Here is an 11,525-nt window from a genome sequence, read left to right as displayed (position 1 = left end):
TCAGGTCATTCTGCAGACGCCGAAGGTGGGACTCAGACCTGGGCTCGGCTCCAGGCTGTAGAGCCAGCCAGTGTAGCCATGGCCAAATCCAGCCCCCATACGAGGACCCCACACCACCGCCATGAACATTCACCGGGTTCACCGCTGCTGGCACAGGCTGAGGGTGGGGAGTGAGCCCCGGCGTCCTGGAAGGCGGCGACCTCCCCGCTCTGCAGGGCCGACTGCCGATTCCTGCTGGTTGTCTCTGTGTTCTCAACGACCAATTAAACACCAATCCCTGTCTCACTCTCAGCCGGACACAGAGGTGGACACTGGTGGTCCTGTTTGCCCTTTTGGTAAGAATCACATTCTTTTTCATTTGAAGATTTATTTTATTGGGGCTGATGCTGTGGTGTAGCAGGTGAGGCTGTTGCCTGCAGTGCCCACATCCCATATGGGCGCCAGTTCGAGTCCCGGCTGCTCCTCTTCCGACCCAGCTCTCTGCTATGGCCTGGGATAGCAGTAGAAGATGGCCCAAGTCCTTGGGCCCCTGCACCTGCATAGGAGACCGGAAGAAGCTCCTGGCTCCTGGCTTTGACCTGGCCCAGCACTGTCTATTGCAGCCATTTGGGGAGTGAACCAGCAGATTGAAGACTCTCTCTCTCTCTCTCTCTCTGTCTCTCTCAAACTCTGCCTTCCAAATAAATAAATAAATCCTTAAAATTTATTTTATCTACTCGAAATACAGAGTTACAAAGAAAGAGAGGGAGGGAGAGAGATCTTCCATCCGCTGGTTCACTCCCCGATGGCCCCAGTGGCCAGCACTGGGCCAGGTCAGCCCAAGTCCAGCCTGGGAACAGAGCTGATCCTGCCCTGCAGAAGCAGCAGGGCCCAGGGATCCCCCCACATACACTCAGAGACCCCAGAAGCCCCTCTGGGCCCCGAGAGGGTTCAGGCCAGAGCCAGTGGGCTGGTTTTGGAGAGAAACCCAGATCCCGTGGGCGACAGGCACTGCCCAGGGCCATGGCTGGCGCCAGCTGCACCCAAGCCTGCCCCCAGCCCCGAGTCCTGTGTTGGGGGCCCTGACTCTCAGCGGCAGGGAGTCCTTTATTGCCTCTTTGGTTACAGACACGCTGCCCGTTAGGACAGGAGAGACGGCGCCAGGAGGCGGAGCCAGCCAGACTCGGGGCGGGGGGGCCCTGAGGCAGGCGCGCCCACCCTGGTGATGCTGCTGCGTGCTGGCTGGATGCCACTTCCCTCAGGGGCTGCTGGGAGCCCCCCACCCGCGCAGAGCCCACGAAGCCACGGTTTTGTGCCCCTCACTGTGCAGACAGGCGCTCTCCTTGCCCCAGGCCCGCCACCCCCTTCCCAGCTGCTGTCCTGGGCACCTCCTGGGACCCCGGAAGCAGATTTGGCAATGGCACCAGCTCTGGGGATGGTGGACGAGCAGCCTGAGCCCAGTGCTGCCCCCACCCCAACAGCCTCAGCCTCCGAGGCCACTTCCAGGGCCCCGGGACAGGAGAAGACGAGAATTTGGAGGGCGCTGTCTGGACCCCCGGGCTCCCTCCTCTGGGGTCTCCCGGCCCCTCCCCCGTGCTCCCAGCCCAGGCCCTGCTGTGGGCAGTGGGGCGTCCGCTGTGGTGGCTCCAGAGACCAAGGCTGCGTCTCTGAGCGTGCCCTCGATGGCCCCTGGTGGCCAGAGCCCAGCTGAGCCCTGGAGCGGGCGGCGGCTGCGGGAGGAGACCAGACCAGAAGGTGGGGTGCGTGGGGCAGGCCCCGCCTACTGCTCCTGGGCGGGGCTGAAGGGCTGAGTCCACTTGGAGACGTCCAGGAAGACGGCCGAGGCCCCGTGGTAGAGCCAGAGGCGGGGCAGGGCGCCGTGGCGCGTCCAGGCGTCGCGCACGGTGTCGTAGGCCTCCATCTCCACGCGGTAGTCGCCGTCCATGCCCTCCCAGCGGCCGCCCGTCACGTACAGCGCGTCCCCCAGCGGCACCAGCGCGCCATTCTCGTGCAGGCTGTGCTGTGACTGTACCTGAGCAGGGCCAGTGGTCAGTGTCCAGGGGCGGGAGCCCGGCCCCACCCTGGGGGGCGCAGGGACCCCGCCTGAGGCCGCAGGCCCAGCGCCCCCTGTCCAGCTGAGCGGCCCAAGAGGTGCTCCAGCCCCCTGGGGTCCCAGGGGCATGGGGAGGCTGGGCCTGCGCCTGTCTCGTCTCCACACAGGATGGCGGTGGCAGCTGTCCCACCCCCAGGCCTGGAGAGGGCCCAGGGGAGACCCACACGGGGGCTGGGAGGGCCCGGGGGAGCTCGGCCTGGCAGGGCCGGCCTGCACCTGTTTCCCGCAGTCCCGGGGGCCCCAGGTCGGCGGGGTGCTGACGCCAGGGGACAGCTGCAGGCAGCAGCGTTGCGCAGGCCCTGCTGTCCGGGCACTGGGCAGGGCCCCTGGGCACTGACCCTCTTCCCCAGGACAAAGGCCAGGTGGCTCACGAGCAGGGGCAGGGGCAGAGCAGGATGGCGAGGGGGTGGCTCCTCCCCGCCTTGACTGCCCCCCGGGACAGGAAGCTCCCTCCTCCTGGTCACTGCAGCCCGTGGCTGCCCCGGGAGCACCTGCCGCTGTGCCCAGTTTTGCCACTCGAGGGGAGGACGGGCCATCCCTCTGGGACACTGGGCCTGCAGGGGACAGAGCACTGGCCGTGGCTACCACGCGCTCTCTGGTCACAGGGGCCAGGCCTGTGTGTGGGCCAAGCCTCGCCCCAGCGCGCAGGCCTGGTGCGGCGGGGGTGGGGGTGGGGGGCGCTGGTCACGGGGAGGGGCTGGCGCGAGGGGGGCTCACCTTCTGCCACAGGTTGGCCCCCGGGTCATACACGTACACCTTCTTGGTGTTGTCCCCGATGAGGTACAGCGCCCCGTGCAGGGCGGCACAGCGAGGCGACGACAGGTACTTGGGCAGGAAGGGGGAGGCGATCAGGCTCCAGGCATCTGCGGGGGACACGGGCGCGGGGTGGCCTTCACGGTGGCCTTCACCACCAGGGGGCCGGGGAGGTGCCAGGCCTGGGTGAAGCCAGCTGTCTCAGCCCTGGGTCGGTGCCTCGGCCCCGCCCCCGGCCCGGGGCCCACCTGTGACTGGGTTGTAGCACTGCAGGGCCAGTGCGTTGTACTTGCAGGCGCTGGATCCCACCAGGTACAGGCGGCCCCGGCAGCCGGCCGCCGAGAAGTTGCTGACGTACTTGAGGGCCGGGCTCACGGGCGTCCAGCTGTCCGTATAGGGGTCGTAGCTCTCCACCTCCACCACGTCCAGGGTGGTGCCTGTGGGGAGGGGAGGGCCGCAGGGCTGCAGAGGGCTGGGGTGCGGGAAACGCAGGGTCCAGGCTATGTAGGGCAGCAGGGTCCGCCCTGGTACCCAGGAGGTCTGGGGGGCAGTGAGCGGCAGGGAGCTGTTCCCACCTATAGCCGGTGGTGCCCGCGGCCCCAAGAGGGCAGGCTTGCCCACGGAGGCCTGGAGGGGCAGCGGACCCAGGGAGACCCCACCCCAGGGTGCGAGACTCCCTGCCACAGCCACAGCAGGGTGGGGCCTCCCTGGAGGAAGCAGCTCCAGGGGCGCCGGTGGGGAGCGAGGCCCTGGCCCCGAGCAGCAGCCCACAGCCCTGCCCCTGATGGAGCCTGCAGGTGACGGTGACAGGAACCTGCCGCCAGGAGAGGACGGTGACAGGGACCTGCCGCCGGGGGAGGCCGTGCCTTGCTGTTCTCAGGGACCCTGCTCTTAGGCTGGGGATGGTTGGGCTGGGGGGAGCAGCCTCCCGTGGGTCATCCCCTCCAGAGCTCCGGGGCTGAGGACACGCGTGGCCGTCCTCGCTGGTGGCCTGAGGCCCCAACTCCTGCTGGACGCCGTCCCGAGTCCCAGCATCGCCCCGCTCCATGTCTGAGGAGCCACGCCCAAGGCAGCAGTGGGGGGCAGCATTGCCACGGCCCCCTGGAGGGTACGGGGTGCAGGGGTGCACAGGGGGCCTCACCACCGATGGCGTAGATCTCCCCGTTGAGCGCGGCGCTGGCGTGGTTCGTGCGCGCCTTCCGCATGGGCGCCACGGGCTTCCAGGCCGCCTCCTTCAGCGGGAAGCACCAGGCCTGGGTGGTCGACCACGTGTCCGTCTTGGTGCCCCGTGAGCCACCTGCGAGACAGGATCTGTCCACATGGGTGTCACCAGCCAGGGGCCTCGGGACCCGTGGGGCTAGAGGCCCCTCCCCCCATGCCCTGCCCCACGCACAAACTGGCTGCCAGGCCCCTGGGGGCGCCCTAGGCCCGGTCCCTCCACCCCCACAAATTGGGGCCACACCCGTGGTTCCAAAGCCCCGAGCATGGAAGCTCCGCCCCCCAGGGAGTCTGAGTGTGTGCGACGCGCAGGAGTGGGAGACCCACCCCCGACACGCACCCCTCTGGGATTCAGCTTCCCTCGCTGGGGTGCTCGTTCTCGGAGCCCCCAGCCGCCCACCTGTCACGTAGATGTGGTTGTTGAGAGCCGCCAGGGAGAAGCCCCACTTGTGGTAGTCGGGGAAGTCGGGGAGCGCCATCCACCGCCCTGGCACGGGGAGAGAGCGAGGGCTCAGGGCCAAACCCCAGCCTCTGTTTGCCCATCTGCAGAGTGGGCGTAATCCTGGCCTCTCAGGGAGGCGTGAGGACACGTGGGGACGGCACGTGTGCCACATGGGAGCTGCTCTGTGGCTGGGACAGAGGCGACTCCGGCTGGCCTTTGTGGAGCGCACGGGGTGAACCGCGCAGGAGGGAGAGGGCACTGTGACGGTGCAATGCTATGCGTGGACACATTGCGCGTCGGGGTGCCCGGGGCACTGCCAACTGCTCACGGGGCTCTGGGCGGGCGCTGCGGGCAGGGACGGAGTGTCCCCCTGACTCATGTGTGTGTCACCCGAGGGTGGGGCTGTCCAGCGGCCAGCAGCCCTTCACCTGCCAGCACCCCCCACGCCGGGGGATCAGAGGCACAGCTGCTCTGTGCTGACGTCAGCCCCAAATCCCTGTGGGGCAGCCCCTGCCTGGGGCAGCCAGCCTGCTAGGGTGGACACTGGCCAGTGGGCACCCGTGCCTCCCAGGAGCGTCCCCGGGGCCAGTGCAGCCCGGGGGGGCCTCCCGCCTTTGCCAAGCGGGCAGAGGAGCCCATGTCTATCTGTGCGCAGGCCTGGCCTCAGCCCCTCCCACCGAGGCCAAGAGAAGCGGGGACTGGCGCTCCGTGCCGGCCGGCCTGGAAGCCGGGCCTCACGGCCTGGGCTGCGCCCTTTCTCCCCCGGCCCAGGCCGGGCAGCCAGGCCGCCCCCCGCCCACGCAGTGCCGTCTGGCGTGGCAACCTTGACACCAGCCCCCCAGGATATAGAAAAAGACCCGGGAGGCGCCGCCAGGTGTGGGAGGCACGCAGGGCGAGGCCAGGATGGGCGGCTACTCACGGGCCTTGGTGTCGTAGAAGGCGAAGTTCCCGGAGTGGGGGGCGGGCTCCTCCCCGCCCTCCTCGTCCTCCAGTGCCCGCCCCCCGACCACTACCAGCACCTCTTCCAGCTTCTGCGGGAGGGCAGGCAGCACCTGTGGACAGCAGCGCGGCTCAGAGCAGCCTCTGACCAGCACCAGGGCCTCTGTGCAGCCCCCTGGGTCAGGGGGCCAGGTGTGCATGTGTGTGCATCCATGGGTGCACGTGTGCCCTGTGGCCAGCCTTGCCATGGCTGGCGACGGCAGCGGAAGGGCCAGGCAGGGAGGGCCCCACGCTGCCCCTGCACTGACCTGGGCTGACCCCCAGGACCTGTCCCCAGTCTCCCCATGAACCTCCCCTGCCCTGGAAGCCCCTGCGCCATGGCCGGCCCGCAGCAGGCTGCACCGGGTGGCCCCGGCCAGCTAGACCCCTGGAAAGCGTCCATGTGGAGCCGTCAGTAAGCAGCTGCTGCTCAGAGCCCCCAGGCTCTCAGGGTCCCCCACGCTCCACCCCGGTCCCTCCGGCACTAGCAATTGCGTGGACCACCTCGCAGGGGAAGACCCCAAGCCAGCCCAGCCCTAGCCGGGCCTCGCCTGTGGGCCTAGGGTCCTGCCTGCCATAGGCCGCCCTCGGCCCGAGTTGCATTTTCATGACCAGATCTGACCCCAGAGGAGGCCCCAGGAGCGGCACACGGCAGCCGAGCCGCCACCTCTGGCCCTGTCTCAGCCACACCCGCGCCTGTCACCTCCCCGGGAGGCGCCTGCCCTCTGGGCCTGCTGCCAGCGCAAACTGGAAGTGGCACCCTATAAATTCTGGAGCAGCTTCCTCTGTGCCGTCTTCCTGGGTGCTTTCCTCTCCTGTGCCGCCTGCTGAGCTGTTCCTTCTCTAAGAGCCTGCCTCTTCCAGAGAGCCCTCCGGGACTGCAGCCCCTGCCAGGAGCCCCCAGCCTCTGCCTTCAGGACAGGGTGTGGCACACACAGGGACACGATCCATACTTGAGGGGTGACCGGCTCCAGGCCACCTCGAGGATGCCCACTGCTTACCCACCCCCACGCAGGGGGAGCTCTCGGGCCCCTCTGCCTGCCCCCCCGGGTGGGAGCCCCCCGGCCCCTCACTCACCTCCCCATGGCTCTGGGACAGCGCAGCCCGGCACGCCTCTGACGCCTGGATCAGCGGCTCCGTGGCCAGCAGCTGCTGCACGCAGGGCTTGGGCACAGCGTCCAGGCGCACCAGGCCGAGCAGCTCAGGCAGGTGGGCGGCCCGGGCCGGGGGATCGTGGCGCACCCAGCGCAGCAGGGCTTCGAGCCGGCTCTGCTCCGCCTGCACCTGCAGCAGGTCGCTGGCCAGGCAGGTGGCCAGCCGGTCCCGGGGCAGCTGCAGGAACTCGTCCTCGCGGGCCACGGCCTCGAAGTTCTCGCGCAGGAAGGCCCAGGCCTTGGCGGCCACTCCCAGCAGCCCCTGCTGCTCCCCGAACTCGCAGATGCCCAGGCAGTTGGCGGCGTCCAGCTGCTGCTGCAGGTAGCGGCCGCAGACCTTCTGCACGGCCGGGAAGTGCAGGCGGGCGGCCGTGCGCGTCAGCGCCTCCACGTTGGCCTGAGTGATGGTCAGCCGGCCCGTGTACACGAAGTCCACCAGCTGCCCCACCACGGCTGGCTCCACGTCCTGCAGCTCCACGCGCGCCGAGAAGCTCTCGGCGAAGTCGCCTGCGAACATGGCGTGGAAGTAGGGGCTGCTGAGGGCCAGGAGGCCGCGGTGGCAGGGCAGCTCCCGGCCGCCCACCAGCAGCGTGAGGTCGGCCAGCTTGGGCTGGGAGCGCAGCCGCTGGAGGCCGTCCAGTGTGTCCTGGGCGTGCGAGGGCAGCCGGAAGTCCAGGTCGTCCACGGTGCGCACCATGCTGCCAGGGTCAGGGGCCTCCTGCGGGGCGGGGATGGCAGCGTGAGCCAGGCGCCTGTCCGGCCTCCCCAGCCCTCAGGGGACCCAGGAGCCCACAGGGACCCCCGGCTCTGGGCTGTACCACACAGACCCCAGGGCCTGGGACCCGCGGCTCCCAACCCCCAAGAGGCCGCCTCTGTGCTGGACTCCTCATGGCGGGGACATCTGAGGGGTTCCTGCTCCTCTGCCTGCTGCGACCTTGCTGGGTGACCTTGGGGGGCCCCAGTTCCCTCATCTGCTGATGGCTGGGGGCGTCAGGGGCTCAGACCTCAACCCCCACGGCCACGCGGGGCTCCCCGCAGGCTGGGTCTCATCCCTGGCCCGCCCCACAGGAGCCCTGGCAGGTGGGCGCCACCCTCACTCCCTTTACGGCGGGGAAACTGAGTCCGGGGGGCTTGCGTCTCGCCCCACAGGTAGGAAGTGGTGAGGCTGGGATTTGAACTCAGAGCCCCTGTGTGACTCCTGCCGAGCGTAGCTGGTAGAGACGCAGCCAAAACAACTTCTGGAGGGAGCGTCCGCAGCCCAGCGTGCATCCCAGCATTCCTGGCGGCTGACCGCGACGGCCCTGGGCAAACCCCCCAAACCCCGACCGCGGAGAAGCGGCTTGTCCACCAGGGGGCGCCGTGCGGACCCCTCAGAGGGAGGAGAAGCGGCTTGGGAAACCGTGACAGCAGCAAGAGCAGGCCCCACCCCGGAGCCGGCGAACGTGGACGCTGTGGCCTGGGATGGGCAGGGCGCCGGAGGCCCTTCCGCTCCCAGCCTCTGCCGGGGCAGGCGCCCACCTGGGCCTGGGCTCGCAGCTGGCAGGGCGGCGGGGAAGGCGGCCCGGTCTGAGCGTCCATCCCGCCTGCTGGGCCTGTGCGGCCCGGGCTGTCCCTGGGCTCCGCCCGCAGCCTCGCATTCCTGTCATTCTTGCGCTCCCTGGGCAGTGGTGGCCAGCAGGCGGGGGAGGGGGTGCCCAGCCGCCCTCCCCAGGGGCCGGGGTGCCTGCTGACATCCGCTGCCCGAGGTCCTCGCCTAGGGAGGGGGTGTCTACAAGGTCTCTGAGCCTCCCACCCCCACGCCCCCAGTGTCTGTTTAGCTGGGAGGGGAACAATGAGCCCCAGGCCTGACCCTGCTCCGGCCGGGACTGACCGTGTGGCCCTGGCTGCTGAGGCGTGGCCCGGCCCCCGGCCCACCCCCTTGCCAGAGCCCCGAGGGAACCATATTTGCTGTGCCCCTAGCCTACCCCAGGGCCAGGCTGGGCCTGGGGGCCCTCAAAGCACTCAGGCTGGGACCCCCAGGCTGGCAGGACTGCCCGAGCACAGCCCCCCCCAGCCCTGCCTCCCTGTGGCCCGCGCCCCCTTGGAGACCCCGGCTGTACCTCTCAGTGGGCTTGGGAGCCTGTTGTGGACAGCAGACCAGAGAGCAGGACTGCCCAGTCAGAGCGGGCGGAGGGCTGCGGTCTGGGCACCACGTGGGGAGCCAGGGGGTATTTTTAGCCACCAGTCTGCATGGGGGGGTCCAGGGAGGAGGGAGGCGAGGCTCCGCCCAGGCTGTCTGCTCTGAAGGCCCCACTGGCCAGGCCACTCTCGGCGGGGGTGGGGGAGGCCTGAGGTCCTTCCCGAGGACCAGGACAAGCTGGGCAGGGCGGGGTTCTGCCCCTCTGGGGAGACGGCGAGGTGGGGCAGGGGAGCCTGTGCTGGGGACCTGGGGGCTCGCGGGGACCCCAGTCCCGGTTGGACCCCTGACCCCCGACACGTGCTGGCCTGGGGGACGGAGGTGGCCTCTGGTTCTCGGGCCGTTGGGAAAAGCAGCACCGTGAGTAGTGGCAGGCTGATCACGAAGTCTTTCCAAGCCGGGGGCTGGGCGGTGGGGGCTGCCCTGGGGCAAGAGGGGTGCCCGGGCCCCCTGCCAAGCTGGTGCAGGGATGGGAGATCCCGGGCCACCTTCTGGGGTATCACGACCACGGCGTGGCCCCAGCGCTGCCCTGGAGGCCACACTCGACGTGAGTGCCAAAGACGGCGAAGAAACAGGGTCATCTAAAAATACGGCCACCATGGCTCGGGGCCTGTGGCACGGCGCTGGGCCCAGCAGTCACAGGGGCGTCACCACCAGCTATGAGCGCGGCTGAGGGGTGCCTCCGGGCATTCCTCAGACCAAGGGTCAGACACAGCGGCCTGGGGGGCCTCACCTCTCAGCTTCTCTTCCATCACCCACAGATGCACTTCCGGGTGCAGCCCAGCCTGACTGTGGCCTCCCTGTGCCCCCTGGGCATTGGCTGTGCTTCCAGACCCCAGGGGCCTGCTCTGAGGGTGTTGGGGTGTCTGGACAGCCAGGCGCCGGCTCACACACTCCTGCCCCACCAGCCGCTGGGGCAACGGCTGGGAGCTGGGGACCGCGGTGCCCACTCCCGTAGGCGCGTCCTCGTGCACATGTCACAGTGACCGTGAGCCAATTGCAAGGTTGCAAAGCGCTTCCAGCCTCCCTTCCACTCCTCCCCCAAATCCAGCGCAGCTGTGGCCAGCCCTGCCCCTGCTCGCTCAGCCCCAGGACTTCCTCCAACTTTGGGGCTGCCCAGGGATGTCCTCAAGTGTCACGTGTCCAGGAGCGCCGTGGGACGGGAGCTGGAGCCGGGAACAGAGGGGTCGGGTTGTCCACCGTCCCCGCTGCTGGCGGCACACGGAGGGTTCATGCACTGGTCTGGGGGGAGCGAGGACAGGGGCTGCCGCGGCTGCTGTCGCCGGGAGCTGGCTCTGGGCAGGCGCAGTGCTGTGCCAAGCCTGCAGGGGAGCTGGGACCCAGCGCCTCGGGCGAAACCCGACACCAGGGGCTCAGCTGGGATCCTCAGTGACACAGGCTCCCGGGGTGCAGTTTCTGTTCAAGACGATAAAAATAATGCTTGTTCATTTTGGAAAACACGGAAGACGTGAAGCACAAACCCCCCCCGAGAAAGGCAATGGCCGTCAGCAGAGGACGATGTCACCATGCGTGCGTGTGTGCGCGTGTCCGTGTGCGTGCATGGGTGTGCACACATGTGTGAGTGCATGTTGTGTGCATGCCCGTGTGTGTGTGTGTGTGTCCCTTCATCACGTGCTGCTCTGTCCTGGGCACTCCTGCTCTGGTCAGCATGTGAAACGTGCTTTTGCTTTTCACCTCGGTGGGGACACAGCTACTTGCCGGAGTCGGAAGGGACGATGACAATGACGGTGCGTCACCTCTGCGGTCCCTGTCCCAGATCAGCCTGAGTAAAACCCTCACGTTAAAATGTGCAGTCATTTAAGAACAACCCAGCCACGCACAGAGGGACACTCGGCGTGGGGGCAGCCGTCTCCTTGCTGGCCCAGGCTGCCGGACGGCCACGTGCTCTGCTGGGCTGGCCGGCCTGGCCCAGCCACAACATCTCCTCTTCCGAGAATTGTTGGGGCTCGGGGTGCCTGCCTCAAGGTCTTATCCTCCCCCCAAAATGAGGGGAATGTCAAAGTGTTTGTGGGAAATTGAATTAAGGAGTAAGTTTATGTTGGTGCAGACAACTGTGAAATCCGTGCACATTTTCCAGGGACTTTTGGAGCCCCTCGCGTGTTCCGACCCTCTGGGCCTCCACCCAGCCCCCGCCGAGCCCGGCCGCTGCTGTCTGGGCTGTGAGGAGTCGCGCCCGTAGCCTGAGCGGTGGACCTGCCCGGGCACACTCGGGGTCGGGTCCAGCTTGCCCGGTGGGTGCCTGCTTCGCCGCGACCTCCCTGAACGACCAGCCTGGCTCGCCCTCCCGGGCCGGAGCAGGTGTCGGCGGCTGCGTGACCGGTGGCTGCATGACCAGCGGCCCCCGCTTCCAGTCTCCTGGAGCCACGCTCACCCTGAGCTGCGCCAGCCTCCTGCTTCCGCTGAGAGTGTCCGGTCAGGTTGCACCAAGCCTTTGTCCCAACCGCAGTCACTTTTGGCTGGGCTGGGCAGGGCCCCACAGCCTCCCCACACGCCTCCAGGGCACCCCTGACATGCAGGCCGAGCAGGAGCTGGAGCTGCAACCTCCATCGCCCAGTCACGTCACCCCCATCACCCAGTCACGTCACCCGTCACCAAGTCACATCACCCCTGTCACCCAGTCACATCACCCTGTGTCACCCAATCACGTCACCCTATCACCCAGTCATGTCACCCCATCACCCAGTCACATCA

At 68.3% G+C, this 11,525-nt stretch overlaps 1 protein-coding gene across 2 annotated transcripts; it reads right to left on the bottom strand.

Moving 5' to 3' along the window:
• Positions 1-366: 366 nt before the first annotated feature.
• Positions 367-9,722, bottom strand: KLHL30 (kelch like family member 30). Of its 2 annotated transcripts, none has more exons than XM_062202676.1 (8): positions 9,547-9,722; positions 6,561-7,355; positions 5,425-5,557; positions 4,464-4,550; positions 3,987-4,142; positions 3,094-3,282; positions 2,810-2,955; positions 367-2,011 (listed from the first exon to the last, which is right to left on the bottom strand). In XM_062202676.1, the coding sequence occupies exons 2-8, from the start codon at positions 7,332-7,334 to the stop codon at positions 1,760-1,762; spliced, it is 1,737 nt and encodes a 578-aa protein (XP_062058660.1). In that variant the 5' UTR covers positions 7,335-7,355; positions 9,547-9,722; the 3' UTR covers positions 367-1,759. The 2 variants fall into 2 exon arrangements, with proteins under 2 accessions (XP_062058660.1, XP_062058651.1); XM_062202667.1 differs by lacking the exon at positions 9,547-9,722 and adding an exon at positions 8,737-8,812.
• Positions 9,723-11,525: the final 1,803 nt, after the last annotated feature.

The sequence above is a fragment of the Lepus europaeus genome, chromosome 1 (assembly GCF_033115175.1).
Source record: "Lepus europaeus isolate LE1 chromosome 1, mLepTim1.pri, whole genome shotgun sequence".
NCBI lineage: Eukaryota > Metazoa > Chordata > Mammalia > Lagomorpha > Leporidae > Lepus > Lepus europaeus.
This window is presented reverse-complemented; position numbering and strand designations above follow the sequence as displayed.

Excerpts from the sequence above, each read along its gene's own strand:
- KLHL30 (XM_062202676.1), bottom strand. The coding sequence starts at position 7,334 with ATGGTGCGCACCGTGGACGACCTGGACTTCCGGCTGCCCTCGCACGCC. Across the intron at positions 3,283-3,986 it reads GGAGATCTACGCCATCGGTG|GCACCACCCTGGACGTGGTG; the intron begins GTGAGGCCCCCT and ends CCCTCCCCACAG. Across the intron at positions 2,012-2,809 it reads GGGCCAACCTGTGGCAGAAG|GTACAGTCACAGCACAGCCT; the intron begins GTGAGCCCCCCT and ends GGCCCTGCTCAG.